This window comes from Megalobrama amblycephala, linkage group LG3, assembly GCF_018812025.1.
Source record: "Megalobrama amblycephala isolate DHTTF-2021 linkage group LG3, ASM1881202v1, whole genome shotgun sequence".
Classification (NCBI taxonomy): Eukaryota; Metazoa; Chordata; class Actinopteri; order Cypriniformes; family Xenocyprididae; genus Megalobrama; species Megalobrama amblycephala.
Window position 1 is genome coordinate 42,445,898 of NC_063046.1, and position 22,589 is coordinate 42,468,486.

A 22,589-nucleotide genomic window follows, 5' to 3' on the forward strand; every position below is an offset into this window, starting at 1 on the left:
TAGCAATTTCCAGTATATCATTTGATGATTGGGGTTCTTTGAAGACAGATTAAACATCCCCTATACCTTATCCAAAAATAAATGCACATCCTCATTAAGATCCTTGGCCCAAACCGTTGTAATAGATAAGGGTTTGTATGAATGCTCAAGAAGAGACAGATAAATAACTGAAACAGAAGAGGGAAGGAAGGATTAGTTTGCACAAAGGGTGAATAGTAGGGCTGGGCGATATATCGCAATATCGCGTTCATTATCGAAGGCGATTCATCTGCGAAAATGAACGGCGATATTGCATAGCTTATCAGTGAACTACGGCTCTGTCTATTAAATGCCGCTCCATTTGAAAGCAGGTGATGCCGATTTAGCGGTAATCAGGGAATCGGCTTTACTGACGAAATGCGCGTGACAATTGCATGCGATATATCGCCCAGCCCTAGTGAATAGGTAAATTAGAGTCCCAAGGCACTCCATATTCCCGAAGGGCCAATCTAATACGGAAATACAAAAAAAAGAGGTACCTTGTAAATTATATTCGCCTTTAATGTTCTGAAATGATTTTAGACCCATATCATCATAAATATCTCCCAAAGTGTTATTGTACTTTGTTGTGAGTCACAACTACCACTTTCAAGGCTTAAAAAAGGTAGTAAAGACATCATTAAAATAGTCCATGTGACTACAGTCATTCAACCATAATTTTATGAAGTGATGAGAATACTTTTTGTGCTAAAAAAAAAAAGACTAGCACATCAATTTCAACAATTTCTTCTCTTCCGTGTCAGAACCACTGTAGTCACATGGACTATTTTAACAATGTCTGCACTAACTTTCTAGGCCTTGAAAGTTGTAGTTGCGTAGCTGGAGGGACAGAAAGCTCTCTGATTTAATCAAAAATATCTTAATTTGTGTTCTGAAGATGAACAAAGGTCTTACGGGTGTGGAACGACATGAGGGTTAGTATTTAATGACAGAATTTTAATTTTTGGGTGAACTAACCCTTTAAGTGAATTGCAGCCACCAACTTATTGCTTGTGTTCGCACTCACCACATGTAACTTACAAGAAACTGTAGACACTGTCCACGCTGCTGAGAATGACATTTCATGAGTTCACACTTACAAATAAATCAGATAGAGTAAATGGTATGCATATTTGGCGTGCTGTCCAAGGAGAGGGCTGCGAGCTCTGTATTTGGCCCGAACCCAGAGTGCTCCCCCCGTTTTCTTGGCTGTGGAACCAACTAAGAGTGAGGAGTTGGGGTGGTGGAGGGATGCTGAAAACTATCGAGGAACTTAGATGAGTCGACTGTATATATATATATATATATATATATATATATATATATATATATATATATATATATATATATATATATATATATATATATATACATAGGCCTCCTCTTATGCTGATAGGATGGACGTGATAATTGACGTGATGTTGATTGGAAAGATCATTTGAATGTGCTTCTCCCGAACTTTGTTAATGAAACATAATTTAGATGAATATGTAAATGATCTGCACACTTTCCTTTCAATAGCAAAATAAACACAAAAAAATGACAGCGGTGAGAAAACAACAGTTAAGAAAGCATCTGATCATAGCGATGTGGATATGTTTGCACCAGCTCTGCAAATCACTGACATCATGCTAACAGATGAGGTAATTAAAATTACACTGTTAAGATTGATTATAAAGTATTTTTAAGACTAAAGACTATAAGATCTGGCTATGTGAGACTATAGTTTGAATTAGTCTCTTTTCTTTCCATGACATACTGACATTACAGAATAGCTCTTTCAGCATTAACCTGAACATTGTAAGCATGGAATAGACGAGGGGTTCTCGGGAGTGTAACCAGAAATGACCCAAGTCCTTCACATAAAAATCAAACTACAGTCTTTCATAGACCTAAGAAGTTGGGGAAGGTCTTGTTTTTTTTAAGTTTCATTGCAAGCTGTTCACACATTGGCAATAAAAAAGATCATTACATGAAAATGCTTACATATAGCACAGTTAAATTGTAATAATATCACACAGTATTAATGTTTTACTGTATTTTTGATCAAATAAATACAGCCTTGTTGAGCATTAGAGACATCTTTCAAAGACTGTACCAACCCCAAAGTTTTGAACAGTAATGTATAGAAAACAGAAGTTGTGTCTCATATTGTGTTTCACCTGAAGAAAGAAAATAATATGGGGTTGGAATGACATGAGGTTGAGGAAATGGTGGCAGAATAGAAATTTTCAGTGAAATACTCCTTTAGCCGACTAGTATCTAATATAATGTTTCTGCCTCAAAATCTCAAAATTCAATGTGTTACTTGCCATTGCTTTGTAGTGTGAAATTTACTATCAAATTCTGAGTGAAAATTGTTTCAAAGTGAATCCAACACCAACAATCACAAATCAGATCTCTTTATAATATCTCTGTTGTTTCTCCAGAGAAAAAGCTCACAGTAATCTCACATGCATTTGCTCTAGAGATCTCAACAGTGTCTCAACCTGAAAGAGCAACTGGTGAGCAAAAAAAGTATTCAAAAGCCATTGAAATTTGAAGCTGCCTTTTTATGTGCCGATAAAAATGCACGACTTCCTTGATTCATAATTATAATCTCCCTGAACTCAGACTCAAAAATAGCCTTGTGAAAAAAAAATTCTTCAAGAGGAGAAACCGACTCGCTGCTTAAATCGAACTCACTCCCTCTTCTTCCATTCTCTCTACTTTTCTCTTCCTGTGTTTCTCCCTGTATGACGCTTAATTGCATAACTCTGTGTGAGTAGGCTGTTCAGGGCTTTATGTAAGGAGGCCTACGCTGCAATCGGACATCATCTGTCTCTCCTCGGAAGTTATCTGGTTAGGGTTTGTGGTATGAAGGTTTCTGACCCGTCAGTTTTGTGTGCTGATGGCACTCACTCTCAAATTCTCTTGCAGTGGTTTAGTGCTTGTGTTTGTGGGTGGTAAAGCCATCCGGGCCGGTGATGTGATGTTTATGTAATAAACCCTCTCCATAAACCTCAGATGGGCGTTAGAGGTCTACAATGTACACATGGAATAAACAAAGCAGTACTGAGGTATAATAGCTGTGATTGTGCTTCTGAATGGAGTCTGTATGGTATATTGGGTAACAATCAAACCACTGAACTGCTTTCCTCACAGTTTCCTCAGTCAAGGTCTGGCCGCACTTAGCCAGAGGAGGATGTTTTATTGTATTTGAAGCAGCATGTGACAGCATGGAAATGTCAAGGTTTCTGACTCAGTGTATGTTTTTTACAAGAAATCTCTCATGCTTAGCATTTTTTGATCAAAAACAGTAATATTGTGAAATATTATTACAATTTTAAAACAACTGTGTTCTATGTGAATAAGATGTAAAATGTAATGTATTCTTGTGATCAAAGCTGAATTTTCAGCATCATTCCTCTAGTCTTCAGTAGGGCTGGACAATAATTCAATATCAATATATAACGCGATATAATTTTTTCCAATAACGGTGATATGATTTTTAAACACATTTCCGGTATTTCGATATATACATTACAACATTTCTCACTGACTTGAGGCGCAGCCGTTAGAAAGAGCAGAACGCGATTGGCCATTGGCGTGATGACGTACACCAGAGACACGCAGCCATCAGCCAGTGCTCACTCAGCATTATCGGTTAATATGGTTTGTTTAAAATAGCAACATGGAAAACAGACAGACAGAGTTCAGATAATGTATGTTTCAGTCGATGGATGCGCAAAACGTTACAAAAACGATAATCAAGAAGCGTGGACAAAACAGTCACTCTTTGTAAACTGTTAACAGCTAGTGCCGTCTGCTCTAATGTCCAGTCATTTACGCCGTCATCACCCGGGTGTTGATAGCGCGAGCGCAGGTGAGACCTGAACAGCACACGATGCTATCTGTTTAAACTAAACTCATTTAAGCTTTGCTGATTTAAACCTTCAAGAACAAGACGCGAAAGAGAACTCGCGCACTGTGAGAAGATTTGTGTGCGCTCATCCGACGCGCGCACACGCTTATTTCAGTCAGCGCGCAAATACTGAGTTCTCTTTTAAGTCTTGCGCTTCAGCGGGCAAATTCATACAAAAATTAAGTCAACATGCCCGTCTTGGCGAGTATCCTAGCAAACATAGTCGGTTATGTCTTAAGTGAACGTATAACAGTCGAGAAAGACAGCGCATGTGTAACAGTATATGTAGCTACTGGATCGTGCATGTCTTAAAGGGAAAAAAACTATTCCTGTTGCCTGTTTTTAATGTTAAATCAAACAACAAATAACAAAGAAATCACTCACTGCTCTTGACTGAATAGTTTTTGTAACTTCAATAATGATTCATCTTTATTTATTTTATACAGTAAAGATAATATGCAGTGTAATTTTATATTTGATTACTTTATCCATTTTCTGTACCTGAAAACTACTGTTAGATACCTGAAAACCTGAAAAGCACTGTTTATTTTATTTGAATATTTGCTTTATTGTACTTATTTGTGATGTACTTATTTGCTTGTAGTTTGATCGTTTGTTCTTATTTTCTTTATTTTTATTTGACAGTAGTCTTATTTTTAGGATCACGGTTTGGGTACGGTTCGGTATGTGCTAATAGCACATACCGAACTGTACCAAAACCGTGACCCTAAAACCGTGATACGAACCGAACCATGAGCAATTTGAACCATTGCACCCCTAGTGTCATCAACACTCAACAATGTCCCTGCCCCAGCAATGTGTTTTTGTTGTTTCTCACTGTTTTTTTCTGTTTTTACTGTTCACAATCTTTATCTTGGCTGAAACACTTTTGTTTTAATCTATATTAAGGATAATAAAATCAGCCTACGTTATAGTTTAATGTTAAAGATATTAATATTACAAAAGTGAGTGAGTCTTATGTTTATTTTTTATGTTTGTATGAAGGCTAAATACAAATAAAAGCTGAACATAAATTTATTTGTACTGTTTTTATTTCTAAAATATTATATAGTTTTATAGGAAGAGATTTCATAGATTTGGCAAATTCATTTTTCAGACGTTGTGGCCGTTCTTGGCAGTTTTTCTGAGGCTATTATATAGTTCATATCGATATCGGAATTATATAGTATCGACCGAAATTAAGAATTATATCGTGATATAAATTTTGGCCATATCGTCCAGCCCTAGTCTTCAGTGTCACATGATCCTTCAGAAACCATTCTAATATGCTGATTTGATGCTTAAGAAACATTTCTGATTATTGTCAATGTTGAAAATAGTTGTGCTGCTTATCTAATATTTGTGTGGAAACTGTTATTTTCCAGGATTCTTTGATGAATAGAAAGTTCAAAAGAACAGCATTTATTTGAAATAAAAATCTTTTGTAACGTTATAAATGTCTTTACTGTCACTTTTGATCAATTAAATAGATCCTTGCTGAGTAGAAGTATTAATTTCTTTTTATTATTATTTTTTATTATTTCTTACTTAACCAAACTTTTGAATTGTACTGTAAAATATGTATTGAACTGAACTTAAGTTCTGCAAGTTCTGTAAGTCTATAATTCTACAAGTGATAAATATTTTACTGGGAAAAATATTTTTCTTGGCATAAAGAACAAGAATATTGACTGTAAATTATGTGGTGTGATGCTGTGATGATATTCGCAGGGCCATCAGATGTTTCTGCTAGGGCATTTACCCCAAATTGTTTTTATTGCAATAGAGTTGTATTCTGTTCAGTTATTATTTTTAGTTATTTTTTTTATTATACAAGGCACACATACTGAGTGAGTCAACAAGAATTCAAGAATTTTCTGTCTTAACTCAAACTGATATGGTAATTTGATGTGATTATTTTTAGGCACAAAAAGCATTGTTTTCTGAGAATGACCAATAAAGAAAATATGCATGGCCAACACATTTATATACACTGTGTGTGTGTGCGCGCACGTATGTGTGTGTGTGTGTGTGTGTGTGTGTGTGTGTGTGTGTGTGAATATGTGTGTGTCTAAGTGTATATGTGTGTGTTTTTATGTGTGTCTGTGTGTGAGTGTATATGCATGTGTGTGTATAAATGTGTGTATATAACAGTATGTGTGTGGGCTTGGCAAATCTCTCTGTACTGGCTCTGTAAAATCTGTAGAGACACTCGACATGAACGCAATTACATGGACATTTATGTTTTTGGAAGCTGCTTATCTACAAAACCAGTGTGCGTAGATTGTGCTTGTGACAAAAGGGCGTAAGTCCATCTAAAACTAAACCTCAATCAGTACTATTACAGTTTCAGCAGCTGCATGGTTACTTGCATGTCATCAATGGCCTTATTTCATTGTGAAGTGTATAAAACACAGACAGCAGCTGAATCTACCTGTCTGATGAACAGTGTGAGGAGGGGATGTGGGCTTCAAAAACAAGATAAAAATATCGCAAAGAGCCCTGATTGTGCCGGAGAGCTCTCTGACTCCTCTAGAGAGAGAAAGGGCAAGAGAACCTGGAATTAAAAAACATCCTCTCTACTTTGCCAACAGTTCCTCGCCTTTTTAAGCGCAGTCTGCCTTGTGTGCGCGTGTGTTTCGGGTGAGTAGGTGTCTGTGGATGAGTGGGACTGCCTGGTAGGACGTGTAGGCATCTGTTGCCATGACAACCATCTGCTGTTATGCATAAGCATCCTCTCGGGCTGCCCACACAGTGTCATCACAGTGAGATCTAGAGAGAGCGAGCGTTTGAAGCAGTGACTGCTGCACAGTTCATTGTCTGCCTGTTTCATGTAGGCCCAGACATGATTTTCCACAGATTCTGTGCTGATTTTTTGGGGTAAAACTGCTGGATGGATTTGAATAGGGTAAAAAGTGTTCAATGGTCGGTTCACCCAAAAATAATTTACTCACCCTCAAGCCATCCTAGGTGTATATGACTTTCTTCTTTCATTCAAAATCGATCCAAGCTTTATAATGGGAGTGAACAGTAAACGATATTTTAAAGCTCAAAAAAAGCACATCTATCCATCATAAAAGTAATCACATTGATTAATAGGATAGAGCAAAACAAAACACTGGTCACGATTAGAAGTCTAAAATGCAAATTTTTAAAGAGAAATGTCGGAGGAGCTTGAGTTTGTTGCCCAGCCCTATTTGTTTTAACCTCGAGAGGCATCTACTCTCACTTAAGCTTACACTACCCTTACGTCATCTCTCTCGTGAACTCACAGATGGAAGCCAGTGATTATAGTCTATAAAGTTATAAATATGGGTATTCTTACAAAAATCCATCGCTTCACTTCAGAAGGCCTTTATTAGCCCCCTGGAGCCGTACAGATTACTTTTATGATGGATGGATGTGCCTTTTTGGGCTTCAAAATATCAGATACTATTCACTCCCATTATAAAGCTTGGAAGAGACAGATTATTTTTTAATATAACTCTGATTGTGTTTGACTGAAAGAAGATAGTCATGGGATAATTTTCATTTTTGGGTGAACTATCCCTTTAAACTGAGTGGAGAGAACTGCAGGAAACTGAAAGCACTATCACAAGTATTTAATGAATATAATATATTGGTAATTTTTTTTTAAATAAAATCTCATTGGTTATCTTTAGGTGATGCATTAACATTAACTAACAAGGAGCAATACATTGTTCATGTTAACTAATGTTAACAAATGGAGCCTTACTGTAAAGTGCTACCAATATATTTAATAAACAGAATTTTGCGAATGACTGACTTTCCGTGAGCTCAGATTCCTTGCTGGCCCAGTTTCGTGTGTTTGCTGACCCTTGTCCTCTGCGTTATAGATGGACGCGTCTCTCCAGAGGAGTTTGAGTGTTTTGGATCGTCTTCTCCTCACACACTCCATATGGTTGCAGCTGTCAGTCAACCCTGACTCTGCCCACCAGATCCTGCAACGAGAGATAGTCGGGGTGAGAGAATCCTAACAGCCACTTGAAATCAAATCATCATGTTTTTCATTATTACTCACAATATAAGTCGTAATTACAGTAATCATGCAGTGATGTATCTCTGTATAACTTTTGCCTGCTTAACAATAGCCAGAAAGACAGATGTAATTAACATCTAATCAACCAATTACACCTCAAATAAACACAGAGGCAGTCTGTTGCATTACATTCATTCACACACATATATATATATATATATATATATATATATATATATATATATATATATATATATATATATACAGTGGCATGAAAAAGTATGTGAACCCCTTTACAGAATCTGTGAAAATGAGAATTATTTTAATAAAATAAAAGGGATAATAAAAAATGCATGTTATTTTTTGTTTAGTACTGTCCTGAGTAAGATATTTTACATAAAAGATTTTTGCATTTAGTTCACAAGACAAAACAATAGCTGAATTTATTAAAATAACCCCATTCATAAGTATGTGAACCACTGATTCTCAATACTGTGTGTGGTTACCTGATGATCCACGACTGTTTTTTTGTTTTGTGATGGTTGTTCATGAGTCTCTTGTTTGTCCTGAGCAGTTAAACTGAGCTCTGTTCTTCAGAAAAATCCTCCAGCTCCTGTAGATTCATCAGTTTTCAAGCATTTTTCCATATTTGAACCCTTTCCAGCAGTGACTGTAGGATTTTGAGATCTGTGTTTTCATACTGAGGACAATTGAGGGACTCAAACACAACTATTAAAAAAGGTTCAAACATTCACTGATGCTCCAGAAGGAAACACGATGCATTAAGAGTCGGGGTGTGAAAACTTTTCAACAGGATGAAGATGTCACAATTTTTCTTATTTTGTTTAAATATCATTGTTTTTCATTTAGTACTGCCCTTCGGAACCAACAGAAGATACTTGCATGTTTCCCGGCAGAAAAATTAAGTACAATTTACCTTGATATTTGAATTCAAAAGTTTTCATCCCTCGGCTCTTAATGCATTGTGTTTCCTTCTGGAGCATCAGTGAATGTTTGAACCTTTTTTAATAGTTGAGTTTGAGTCCCTCAATTGTCCTCAGTGTGAAAAGATGAATCTCAAAATCCTACAGTCACTGCTGGAAAGGGTTCAAATATGCAAAAATGCTTGAAAACTGATGAATCTGCAGGACCTGGAGGAATTTTCTGAAGAACAGAGCTCAGTTTAACTGCTCAGGACAAACAAGAGACTCATGAACAACCATCACAAAACATAAAAACAGTCTTAGATCATCCAGGTAACCACACACAGTATTGAGAATCAATGGTTCACATACTTATGAATGGGGTTATTTTAATAAATTCAGCTATTGTTTTGTCTTGTGAACTAAATGCAAACATCTTTTATGTAAAATATCTTACTCAGGACAGTACTAAACAAAAAATAACATGCATTTTTTATTATCCCTCTTATTTTATTAAAATAATTCTCATTTTCACAGATTCTGCAAGGAGTTCACATACTTTTTCATGCCACTGTATATAATTTGACAATTTCATTTTCTTAGAAGCACAGATTTTTAGTTTTTTGTTTTTTTAACAACCCCCCCCCCACCCAACACACACACACACACACACACACACACATTACAGTACTTGATTCTGACTTCTCAATAACAAAGTTTAATTTCATTATACATCAGCTTTATTTTTATTGTTGCATATAATAACTGAACATATGTATAACATTATATTATTTTATTATTATTTATCATTTTATGTCATATCTCATGAGTGTTAATGAATGCTGTATCTCTCCTCTTTGTCCATAGACGTTTCTGGTGTGTAAGTGTAGCGCCTCCCACAGGAAGGTTCTGTGTGTGCGGGTGCAGGAGGGAGGTGTGTCACAGTATCCCATCCGTGAGGAAGACTCCAGTGAGTTTAACATGTCACACATACACACACTTTAGCTTAGTTTTCAGACTGAGCTTATGGTATATTTTTTTTTTTGAATCCCTTGAGCCTTTGGTATTTATGTTTGATGTCATATTGTGTTGTTAAGACAATTATGGTTACTACAGATTAATGCAAATCCTTAAGAACTTTTTTACATGGAATTTAAAATATAATTTAGTCTATTTTCAGTTATTCATATTTTTAGTGACCAGTATTGTAGCAAAACTTGGCATACATTTTATTTTGTAGCCTCCCAGTTAGAATTTATTTGATCTAGTAATGTTTTCAGCACCAAGTGAATGTGTGAATGTTTTCCTAAAAGGTAGGATAACATTCTCTAAAAACATTCTAAAAATGTTTAGTGATAACTTTGTTAGAACATTATCCCCTAACATTCATAGTTTTTTAGCAGGAATTTTCCCAGCATGCACTGGACGTGGCCAACTCCACAAACAGCATTACTTATTACTAACCAGTTTGACTTTATTTCTGTCGTACATCTACAGAAGTTCTTATTGAAAATTAACAGAGGGTTACATGTTGATTTTTATTTTTTTTTAAATGTTTGAAGTCACCATTATTGTGATTAGTGTTTGCTTTAGTTGGGCTTTTGACCCTTGTCTTTTTAACATTGTTTTTTCACTGACTGCTGTAACTGTGTGTTTATAAAACACAGTCTTTAGCGAAAAAGATAAGAAAATGTGATCAGTGGCCAGTTGCATAAACTGCTTAGACTAGTCTTAAAAGTGAGTCATCTAATTTTTTTCTTCAAGACTGGCCATAATGTTTAAAGTCAGGTATAATCTGAATTGGAAAAGTAAAACTGATTTCCCCTTTGTTAACTGCTAGTTAGTCAAACTAGTTCTTAAAGGGGTCATGAAGTGGATTTTTTTTTTTTTTTTTTTTTTTTATAATGTTTCCTAGGGTGCACTTATAATGTTAGTATGATTTTTACATCATAAAATGTCATAATTTAGAAATAAAAGGCATTTTTCTATCTTGATTTTAGCCCTCTGATTTGAACGCTCTGTTTGAAGGGGCGTGTCTGCTGTGAGACTTCAATGCTGTTATTGGCTGACATCTTTGCATTTGAAATATGTCTAACATGTGGAACCCTCTCAGATACTTTTACTACGTTTTTACGATTACAGCTGTTGCGATTAACAAAAGTGTTGATTATATATTTTCCCATCACATGAAAGGTTGCAGTGATGAGCATTCAGCAGATGACAGACAGTCTGTTGATCGCGTGAATGCAGTGATCTCATCATTGTAACTCAATTCCTGCACTCTCATGAAATACTTTCACCACAACTTAGCAAGTTTCCAGATAAACTCGCACTGTGTGATTGACAGCTTCAGCCATTGTAAAGGGAGCGTACTTTGATCGCTTTTTGTGTGTAATTTAATCACAATTTAATCATCAGATTATTTTCATGCTACTAAGAGAAACAATGTGAAGTTGATTGTTTAGTCACTGGCTTGATTTACTGATGCATAAACAGTATTAAACGATTTTGGGACAAAAACTTGAATAATTACACATCAGATATCACTGATCACAGATTAGGCATTAGAATGAACACTGTTACTTACGTTTGTGGCGTTGCTATAGAATCCATATCATAAAAGTCTGTTTGCAAAGCCTGTGTCGATATTGTGACTGAATTTCCAAATAATCCACTATGAAATGTAAAAATAAACTGAATCCATTTTTCTCTGACATCGGGATCCAATTAGCAGCTTATGCAAAGATGATGCTTTTCCACAACCAGGAACAGCACAACCAACGTCTGCGTGGCATCGCAATCTTGTTATTATCACAATCTTATGCTAAACAACTAGGCCTACTTCAGATCCACTTGCTGCTCATCGACTGAACACCAGTCGATGATCTGATGGTCTTATCCTCTCTGCCTCGCTGCTGAATAGTTTGCGTCTGTAGCTCTGTGGTGCTTTGTTTTGAATCTATTTATTATAATTACTATTATAATTACTTGTCTGTTTTATCATCACCATATATCTGATATTGCCTATCACATTAATCTGACGTCGCTAGCATTTAATCTTTTAATCCAAATCGCTATCACAGCGCGTTACCACTAATTTGTTAGCTTGCCATTCGGGCCACAAACCATCCTTTTCTCTCGCGCGGACGCGCGCTCCTTTTTCTACGACTTGAGTCCATCAAACAACTGTGGTAAGTCGGTGAGTCATGTCATCGTTGGTGAGTCATGTCATCTTCTCCTTTTGTTGTTACTTGCACTGCCTGTCACATGCATAGTATAGCTCTCTCTGTCAGCGGTGAGATTTACACATGATAAATGCAGGGAGATAGTCAGGCTGACAGAGAGAATCTCAGAATTAGAGACACACATCCAAACTTTAATTGAGGATAGTAAGAATGCACAGACTTTAGATACTGTTTTGGATGTGACTAGCTTAGTGAACTCTGTTCATTGTTCGGTTCCGGCTGTAGAGCCTGTGCAGCAGGGCAATTGGGTCACCATGAGGCGGCCTTGCCACGGAAAAAAACACTCTTCCGTTCCAATTAGAACATCATACAGGTTCTCCCCACTCAGTGACACACCCACTGAGAATCCTGTTGAAAGTGCCCTAGTAATTGGCAATTTCATTACACGGAACGTGAAAATAGAGACACCAGCCACCATAGTCACATGTTTGCCGGGAGCCAGAGCACCTGACATGAAAGCAAATGTAAAAGTGCTGGCTAATGCTAATCATAAATACTCTAAGATTATTATTCACGTCAGCACTAATGATGTTCGACTTCGCCAATCGGAGATCACTAAAATTAACATTAAAGAGGTGTGTGAACTACAAAGTACAATGTCAGAAAAAGTCATTTTTTCATAGACAGTTGGAAAAGTTTTGAGGGCAGACCTGACCTGTTGAAAAGAGATGGTATTCATCCCTTCTCCAGTAAAGTAATTTGGCAAATATCACTTTTTTTAAAAAGACCAAGCTTTTGCGCACATACACACTCAAACACACATAGACTAAACACGTAAATGAACGGCAAGAATGCATTGAAGGTATTCGGTTTTCAGTAGGAAAGGTGTCATTTAAGCGGCCCCTAAAGTAATAATTAACAATTTTTACAACGGAAGTGACTCAATCAAAAACCAACTTAAGCTTGATAAGAATTTTCCTATTGTCACTGTGAAGCTGCTTTGAAACAATATGTATTGTGAATGAAAATGACTGAAAATGACTTGACTTGACCAGTGGGCGGGGCCATAGATGCAACGATGTAAAAGTAGGTGTTGTTGTCTTGCTCCAGAGGCAGTCGTATGCAAATGATTGTGCCCCTGTGACGTCACATGCCACCTCGGAGTCAGATTAAGTATTTTTACAGCTTGATTATATAAATTCTTTTTTTTTTGGTGATGAGGACTTTTTAGGTTTTGGAACTTGTAGGATGTATTAATGATACAAAGACCTCTTATGTGTCAAAAGATCAAAGAAAGTAGTTCTTGTAGGGCAGTTATGGCCTAATGGTTAGAGAATCAGACTGGTAACCCGAAGGTCATGGTTTCGACTCTCAATACTGACAGGAAATGACTGAGATGCCCTTGATCAAGGCTAACCCCCAGTTGCTCCCCGGGCGCCACAGCAAAAATGGCTGCCCACTGCTCAGGGGGTGTGTGTCCACGGTTTGCAGTGTGTTCACTACTCGTATCTTGGATGGGTCACATGCAGAGGACAAATAAAGTGTATAGGTTCAATTCACTTTCACTTAAGACAGTCTTAACATAGTGACTAATGCCGGGCACTCATTTAACAACTAGCTAAAACATTCTAAGACTATGCTCAACATACAAACGATTGTTTCCTGCAACTGAAGCAGATTTAAATACTTGTACATGGAATTTGAAAACCAACTGTAATCGCAGACTGAACGCAACTGGCTCTGACTGGACGCGTTTGAGTGCGATCAGTCATAAGTATCAATTTACATTCATAATCGGCCTTACAATCGTTAAATGTGTGCACAGCTTCAGTTTATGTAACTGGCCCCAGCTGATGTAACCATCATCTAGTGGCCTGATTCAGTGATGTCAGTGTCTGACATTGTGCCTGATGTCAGTGTCTGATGTCAGTGTCAGATCCAGTGTCTAAACTTTGATCATATTAATTATCAATAAGAACTTATGTGTGTTATTAATTCTAAGTGCATCATATAAAACTCATCCATGGCTCCCAGAATGTACTGCAGCATGAAGCATGTCACCATTGTTGAGAATCATACACTGATTCTTGATGTCTTAGTGAGTCTAATAGACACAGGAGTTGTTTAGTGTACAATGTATTTTCAAAATCTTTTATCTATATCTATTATCTATCTTTTATCTTTTATAAGTTTATCTAATTAAAATACTGTAGAATCTCATGCTGTAGAATCACAGGGCTACAATCATCAAAAATATAAAACTAATAACACATCCCCCATATGATCAATGTTTCGACACTGGATGAAATCAGTGAATCAGACCAGTAGATGATGATTTTCACCATCACTAAGTAGCCAAACCACCTGATAAGGTTTTCTCTTTTCTTTTTCGCCATAATGAATGTGTCTTACAAACACACAGTTACAATAGCCAGAGAAAAACTAATGTTAAAAAGTAAATATTCAAGAGCCCAACTAAAGAAACCACTGATCACCATAATGGTGAAGTCAAATCAATATTATTTTCAATAAAACATCAACATCCAAACCTCTGTTAATTCTCAAGAAGAACTTCTGTAGAAGAATGACAGAAATAAAGTCAAACTCTTTAGTAACAAGTGAAGATGATAATGCTGTTTGTGGAGTTGTCCACATCCAGTGCCCACTGGGAAATTTCCTGCTAAAAACATTATAAGAATGTTAGGGGATAATGTTCTAACAATGTTATCACTAAACATTTTTAGAATGTTTTTAAAGAATGTTATCCTACCTTTTAGGAAAATGTTCTGGGAACAAAAATAATACTTGACGCTGAAAAAATTACTAGGAAAAAAAAAAAAAAGCTGGGCTACTCCTAAATGAGAAAGCTAAGACTGGTAAACTTGGGTTTATGTCTCCTAACATTTTATATCTTAAATTCTTATATCTTCTTTGCCACTGTTTAGCATTTTCTCTAGAAAGTTCTGCCCTGAGCTTCCCTGATCTCTGCAGACTAGTGGCATTTTACACCATCAGCAGGTACATCAAACCAACAAACTTTATAGGATTCATGTACATTAAACAAGTGATTTATCTGTAATTTATTTTTTTACTTCTGCTATTTGTGTATGTGTTCAACAGAGATGTATTACCTTTCCCACTGGATCTCCCAGAAGCAATTATACAGGCCACAACACACACCCAGCTGGAAAGCATTTCGCATCTGGGTTTAGGTAAGAATACTTGTTTTTCATGACCATTTCTACCCCCTCACTGACCCTTAAAACTAAACTAGCCTTTTTTGCTGCTGTACCTTTAACAGATATATGTAAATACCCACTCTTATAATCAGTTGCAGCGCTTTTCAATGATTATAACAACCTGCAGGTTTTGTGGTTTTGTCCACTGTAGTATTTAATTGTCCTATCCTTCAAAAACAGCCTCTTTACAAAGTTTGCGTATCCTTGTGGATCACAAAATCAGTTAGCACTAAAATGTGTTCCTCAAACTCAGGGATATTGTATAAAACAAAGAGTGACAAGACAACATTTTGCAAACTTTCCCAACATCTTAATCTTGTTAGTTAAATTCCAATTAACGTATGCCAGCTAGCATGCTAAATAGCATCCTTATCAACTCATAACTGGCCAGGTTATGGTTTCACCAAATAGATGTTGTTTCAGGAAGTTTTTAAAGTTGTCATGTTATGTTTTCATGGTACATTGAAAGCTTAATTTTCAGTAGATCTAGGGTGAATTCAGGTTGATTGGGACACTTTTCCATGTCATCTTATTGGCTAAAAGTGTCCCTTGAATTCACCCTACATGATATGCATTCTCTAAACTTCTCTCATGTGCAGTTGTGTTTTCCATTTCATTTTCACTCTTTGCAATCTTCCTTGGCTCTTTCAGAGTTCTGGAGCTCTCAGACGTCCCCTGGCCTTCCTAATGGCCCCCCTCCACCCTCAGCGCCCCACCGGACATCCAGATTGATCAGCCCATGTTTTGTAAATCCCCTGTTCCTTCAGCCTCCCCAACCCAGCAGAACTGCCTCACACAAACGCCACCGCTTCAAACGCAGCCTCAGGGTTCGTGTGTCCAATGAAACCTCTCTCAGCCTGTCAGGTGGAGAATCGGACCTAACCCAGGGGGAGACGCATGGACAGACTGCCAACCAGGGAGGCCCAAGACGGACAGGAGGATTGAGTGTGCTCAGGAGGACTCCGGCCCTCACTCCCACTTCAGAAGAGGAGGACGAACAGATGTTGGGACAGATACCACCCGTAAGTATGTGTAACCTTGTCTGACTGAGCTTTTGCAAAGTAAGGCATGTTTCTGTACCAACATACGTGCTGAACCTGGGACAACTTTATGTTTTGTCTCAAGGTGGAGATTTAGACTGGGGTGTCCAATTCTGCTCCTGGAGAGAGTTTAACTCCATTAAACCTGCCTGGAGGTTTCTAGTGCTCTTAAAATCCTTGATTAGCTGGTTTAGCTGTGTCTAATTAGGGCTAGAGCTAAACTCTGCTTGATTGTGACCCTCCAGAAGCAGGATTGGACCTGGATTAGGAGCTTAAACAACATTTTTTGTTTCGATTTCCTTCTGATTTCAGGTATAGATAATGGTTAAAGTTGAGGTTAAGCTTAGGGTTAGGACTATGTTTGCTTGACAGAAAAGTTCTCACATTTAATTGGCAAAATCATAGTCACCATACCCATGTGACTTTCCATGCTTTTTGATGGTAGTACACATTTCTGGATCAATGTTCTTGTTGGTCCTGGACTAATCATCCAATCAGAATTTAGGTATAGGTAAGGGGTTATGCTAGAGGTGTCCAATCCTGCTCGTGGAGGGCTTCCTTCCTGCAGAATTAAAGGTGCGTTCACGCCGCCTCGTAATTCCTGTAGTTATGAGATTCTAGCTTGTAAAAAGCATTCACATCCTCGTAGAGCTTGTAATTACAGCTTGTAAGCTGGGAGTTTTCTGAAAGCTCCAAGATGTACCACGTGGCCGCTGTACCACCTGACCGCTGTAGATTCATTTAGGCGTTGATAGTGGTGCCACAGAAACGCATAATTCCCAGTCCAAGGACGTGAACAGCTCCGAATCCGTCACGTGTTGTCATCTCAAGATTCTGGTAAATACAAGGTGGCGTGAACACAGCATAAGCTCTAGCCCTAATTAAACACACCTGAACCAGTTAGTTAAGGTCTTCAGGATCACTAGACACCAAGTGTGTTGGAGCCAAACTCTGCAGGAAAGTAGCCCTCCAGAAGCAGGATTGGACACACCTGGGTTAGGCTTTGGGGTGGGATATGGCAGGGGTAGCCGATCATGCTTCCAGAGAGCTACTTTTCTGCAGACTTCAGTTCTAGCACTCCTGCCTGTTCATTTTCAAGTAATCCTGAACACCTTAATTAGCTGGTTCAGGTGTGTTAGATTAGGGTTGGAGCTAAACTGCAGGATGGTAGCCCACCTGGAGCAGCGTTGGCTACCCCTGGCATATGGGGTTGAACAAAATTCTTTTCAAATTCTCATTTTCCTCTAATGTTCAGGCTTATGTTAATAGGCATATGGGAAGGGTTATGAGTGTCTTTGTTTTACAATAACATTTCAGAACCAACAAAAAAACAGGAGCACATCCTGCTTGGCTAAATCATGGTCCGCACGCAACTGTGCAGTAGTTAGCGCGGGTGGAGAGAGGTTGGCACAAATATAACCTTTCCTAGTTAACTTCCTCCTACAAACAATATAATGATATTCCACATACTGTGCCTACACTACCCTGTGGTTCTGGAAGGTCGTGATCATGATGTGTGTTTGAAAGTATTTCAGTAGTGCCATGTTCTAAAATTAAAATTGTTTTTTTTTTTTACCTTGCCCTCCTCCACATCATGTGGTTCTCTAGAGTAACTCCTTACCCCAAAGAGACAACACTGAACTCAACAAAGATACTGAAGATGGTGAGGTGTGTCTTGCTTTGGAAAGAACTCGTGCTCCTTCCCTTGCTGAACTGGACAGCAATAGTTCTTTCAGCAGCCTGGAGGAGGAGGAAGCACAGGCAGACTTTGCCGCCCAATGGCCGCCTGCCGCACGTGGTACTCGTTTCCCCTCAGCGAACCCGACCTCGACTCTGCGCCGCATGACCGCCGCCTTTGTATGCGTGTTTGCTCCTGAGCGCCGAGTTGCCCGATTGGTGGATGAACTCTCCCATGACAGACGCTCCACGTTTGGGTCATTGGTGCAGGACTTCTTAGAGAAACAGAGGCAGGAGATGGAGGCCTCAACGCATAGTTCTGCTGTGGAGCTGCTTCAGGGCATGAGGAGATTTCTGTCCCAAGCTAAAATTCTCCTCCTTGAAGCAGGAGAAATAGAACCTCCAATTGAGACGCTGGTGCCTGAGAACGAGAAAGGTAAGGAGGCATCACTTGAGATTAAGTTGCTTGATGAATGACACATTGCTGATAGCTCAAAGAGCAGAGCAGACACTAACAACGCCATTAGATCGGATATAACCCATGAACATATAAGCACATGGATTCCGATATTCTCAGATCAGTTTCAGGCCTCATTCATATGTGGAAATAATCTTATATGAATTGGATACGTGCATTTGCGTCTTCCGTGTAAGATATTCCCCTGTCAATGCGAGTTGTGCATTATTGAAAAAGCGACGGTGGTGAATGACGTCAAGTCATGTTGACACAAACCACAGCGATTACAGCAGCGATCATTGCTATATTCGCCCAGGCTGCAACAAGGGCTCTCCTCTTTTTTTCTCCACCTTGACCAATGTTTTGCTGACCTTTAAAGATGGTGCGGAAAGCAAAAGCTTGTATTATCATTTTGTCTGCGTCCATGGCAAATTGTGCCGTTTTTACTTCCTTTTCGGCCTAAGCTTTTCTGGGACAGTACCTCTACCTTGGGTTGTTTCACCAAGTGTATAGTGTAAATGCAGTTATCGGATATGGGTCGCTTTTAAAAGATGATGTAAGCTGGTCATCAAAAAAAATCGTTATAGTCAACAAATTAGGCATCAAGACCTGCAGTTTAAATGTGGTCTATGATAGCCTAGTCTTTACGTTTGACTCAGGTCCTTCTTTTAATAACTGTAGTTTTTTTGTTTGTTCGTTTGTTTTTTTTGATGTCTGACAGTTGAAAATTGGAAATCTGATTTTTTTTTAGTAATAACAAGTAATAGCAAACCAGAGTTTAATACACTAGAATGAGCAATTTTAAAAGTTTGAGCAATATTAATTGTGATGCTTGAATTACCAAAGGATTTTACAGGAAGTAAATGACTCAGCGCTATGGACTGCATCACGGAAACCAGTCAGTGTTTTTTAAAAACTCTAAAGCATTTGCAGTGGATAAAAGATGTGATTGGATTCCTAGAATTTTATTGAATTTCTGGAAAATAGTGTTTATGTTTGAATTGCACTGTTACAGTACATACAGCTTTTATTAACACAGCACTGATGCATTTGTAAAGTCTTATATATTTCCAAATATGTTCCTTAAAAATGGTTCACGTTTATGGAGCATGCTAACTGCAGTACAGCAGTGCTTAAGACACAAATTTAAGATAACGTAGATTCATTTTTATACCGCAAAACAATCACCTTACTCATATAAAAACATCCAATGTATTATAACTCTGCATAGCTGGGATTATGAGCTGATTATGAGATATCTCCCTGAAATCAAAGCAAGAAATCCGGCCACATCCCTGGGGATGGATGCTGTTTCAGATGTTGATGAAGGCATTCGCATTTTCCACTTTGCATTTATCATTAGCACATAGCACATTCCCACGCATACTTCAGGAAGCATGTGGAGAGAGAGAGAGAGAGAGAGAGAGAGAAGAGATAGAAGGAGGGATGGGGAGGAGATTTTGCACAGTGCACAGATTTTCTTGTTTGCTGAAATGTATCTGGCTCTTTCTTCTGCAGTACAAACATTAATTTGCTATTGAACAGAGCTTAATTATTTTCGCCAAGCTGCTCAGTGGCTGTATGTTCACTACCACAGACATAATCATGTTTAAATAGAGTTAGAGGAAAAGCGTACATGTTCCAAATAGATTTAGGCAAACATAAGTAGGCCAGTATGCAATCTGTGCCATATCTATTTTCTGCCGTGTATAGGATAAATCTGCGAAAAAGAGTAATCTGTCATACTGCTGTAATCACTCGTATTGGTTGCTCAAAGCATTATAGTAGAAAAAAATATTTTAGGAGGACCTGTTGTGCTTTTTTACATTTTCAACTTTCATTAGTGTGGTTAGTAATTATGGTAAAGGGAGTGATATTTCCCAAACACGCTCAAAGCGGCACTGGTCCAGCCGACCAATCAGAGCACACTGAGTTTTCGGAAAGAGGGGCTTCATAGAGACAGGAACTAAACAGAGCGAGACTGACAGACAGGGAAAAGAGGCGCTGCAACCATGTCAAATATGTGAAAAATAATGTGTTTTGTGAACATTCAAGCATGAAAACCTATGGGAACTATTTAAATCACTAACCTTGGCTGTAAAAAGTTACATCCAATATTTCAATTCCAGTTAAGGCAATATAACGCCAGTAAACACTGTAAATTGCACAAGGACACCAGAAAGAGACTGAAATATCCACCCACAGGAAATAGTTCTGAATTTAAAGTGTACTTTCCTTTCCTGTTATGTGACCCACAGATCTAGCCCTGGAAAAGGCTCTGTTTGGCTGCGTGTTGAAGCCATTAAAGATTCAGCTGCACCAGACGCTCGTCTCTCTCCACACTCAGGATGGCTCTTTACAGAGGATCACAGACAGCATGCTGGCCTTCCAGGAAGGGGCACTGGAGCGCCTGGCTGTACAAGTGGGAGTCCTGGACGTTCGTGGTGTAGACAGAGCAAAGGCAAAGCTTACGCTGATGCAGCGCAGCCATTCGCCCATTGACAAGGTGTTGCTTTTGCTGCAGGTGTGCAAGAGTGTGTACAAGGCTATGGAGACGCAACCTGGTGAGAAAAGATTTAGAAACTGGTTTGTCATTAGGTATAGGGCAACTTTAAGCTGTTAAAGTTAAGACTTGAATGCATTTCCTCTGCAGATCAGGAAGTGGGGTCTGAGGACTTCCTACCAGCACTGTCCTATGTGCTAGTTCAGTGTAATATCCCACAACTGCTGCTGGAGACGGAGTACATGATGGAGCTGCTTGAGCCGTCATGGCTAACAGGAGAGGGTAAAGGAGAATTCACCTCAAAAACAAAAACATACAGTCTCTGTTTAAAGAGGACCTATTATGCTTTTTACATGTTCAGCTTTCTTTAATGTGTATTGTTGCATTAAAAAGTCCCACAAAGTCCCTCCAGTGGGAGTTATTCTCTATATCAGTATGCACTGTTTCTGAACTCCCTGAAACGCCTCCATTGTAGTCTTGAGTTTTCTTCCAGGAACACAAAATAAAGGGGCGGGGCCTGGTTGTGTTAGTATCATGTTGAAACTCATGATACGATCCCCAAACATGCTCAAGCGGTTGACAACACACTAATCACAATCACAACACACTAATCCAGCCAACCAATCAGAGCACATTGTGTTTTTCAGAAGGAGGGGCTTCATAGAGACAGGAACTAAACAGGGGTGTGTTTCCCAAAGCCAACTGGTTGCAAGTTCCGTCATTACCAACACAATTCAATAGAATTGCAACTATAGTTGGACAACAATGCTTTTGGGAAATGCTCCCAGACTGGGAATAGAGATGCTTCAACAATGTCAAATATGGGGAAAGTAATGTGTTTTTTTGAACATTCAAGCATAAAAACCTATTCTAGTAGTGCCCAAAAACAAAATCAAGACTTTGTAGGGCATAATATGGCCTTTTTAAAAACTCTAGTTACTTTTAACATAAAGACTGTCAAAAACTAGGTGGCACGTTTATGCTACTGTGTAAGATAACCATAAGATAACTTATCAGATAACAGGTACATAAATGTTTTAACAGATATGAGAATCACAGACAAGACTGGGAGGAAAATTCCTCTGCAATTATAAATTACAAATATTTTATTCACTTGTACATCATGTACATCAAATGGTTTAATTTAAAAATTAATCGATTAGCCGAAAATTTAAATCTTAATGTTTAGCAGTAAAATACAAACCTTTCGAGACAGTCTACCATGAGCTCTGAGCCACAAGTTGGTGTGATTTCTACAAACCCGATTCCAAAAAAGTTGGGACACTGTACAAATTGTGAATAAAAAAGGAATGCAATCATTTACAAATCTCAGAAACTTATATTTTATTCACAATAGAATATAGATAACATATCAAATGTTGAAAGTGAGACATTTTGAAATGTCATGCCAAATATTGACTCATTTTGGATTTCATGAGAGCTACACATTCCAAAAAAGTTGGGACAGGTAGCAATAAGAGGCCGGAAAAGTTAAATGTACATATAAGGAACAGCTGGAGGACCAATTTGCAACTTATTACGTCAACTGGCAACATGATTGGGTATAAAAAGAGCCTCTCAGAGTGGCAGTGTCTCTCAGAAGTCAAGATGGGCAGAGGATCACCAATTCCTCCAATGCTGCG

General features: G+C 38.2%; 1 protein-coding gene across 2 annotated transcripts in view; it reads left to right on the forward strand.

Moving 5' to 3' along the window:
• rin1b (Ras and Rab interactor 1b) overlaps nucleotides 1–22,589 on the forward strand; it is a 35,519-nt gene that overhangs the window by 8,279 nt on the left and 4,651 nt on the right. For both annotated transcript variants that reach the window (XM_048185517.1, XM_048185518.1), the window contains 8 exons: nucleotides 7,780–7,905; nucleotides 9,713–9,815; nucleotides 14,976–15,048; nucleotides 15,151–15,242; nucleotides 15,921–16,291; nucleotides 17,918–18,422; nucleotides 20,702–21,007; nucleotides 21,097–21,228. In XM_048185517.1, the coding sequence (XP_048041474.1) occupies nucleotides 7,780–7,905; nucleotides 9,713–9,815; nucleotides 14,976–15,048; nucleotides 15,151–15,242; nucleotides 15,921–16,291; nucleotides 17,918–18,422; nucleotides 20,702–21,007; nucleotides 21,097–21,228 (1,708 nt within the window). The remainder of the gene's footprint in view (nucleotides 1–7,779; nucleotides 7,906–9,712; nucleotides 9,816–14,975; nucleotides 15,049–15,150; nucleotides 15,243–15,920; nucleotides 16,292–17,917; nucleotides 18,423–20,701; nucleotides 21,008–21,096; nucleotides 21,229–22,589) is intronic.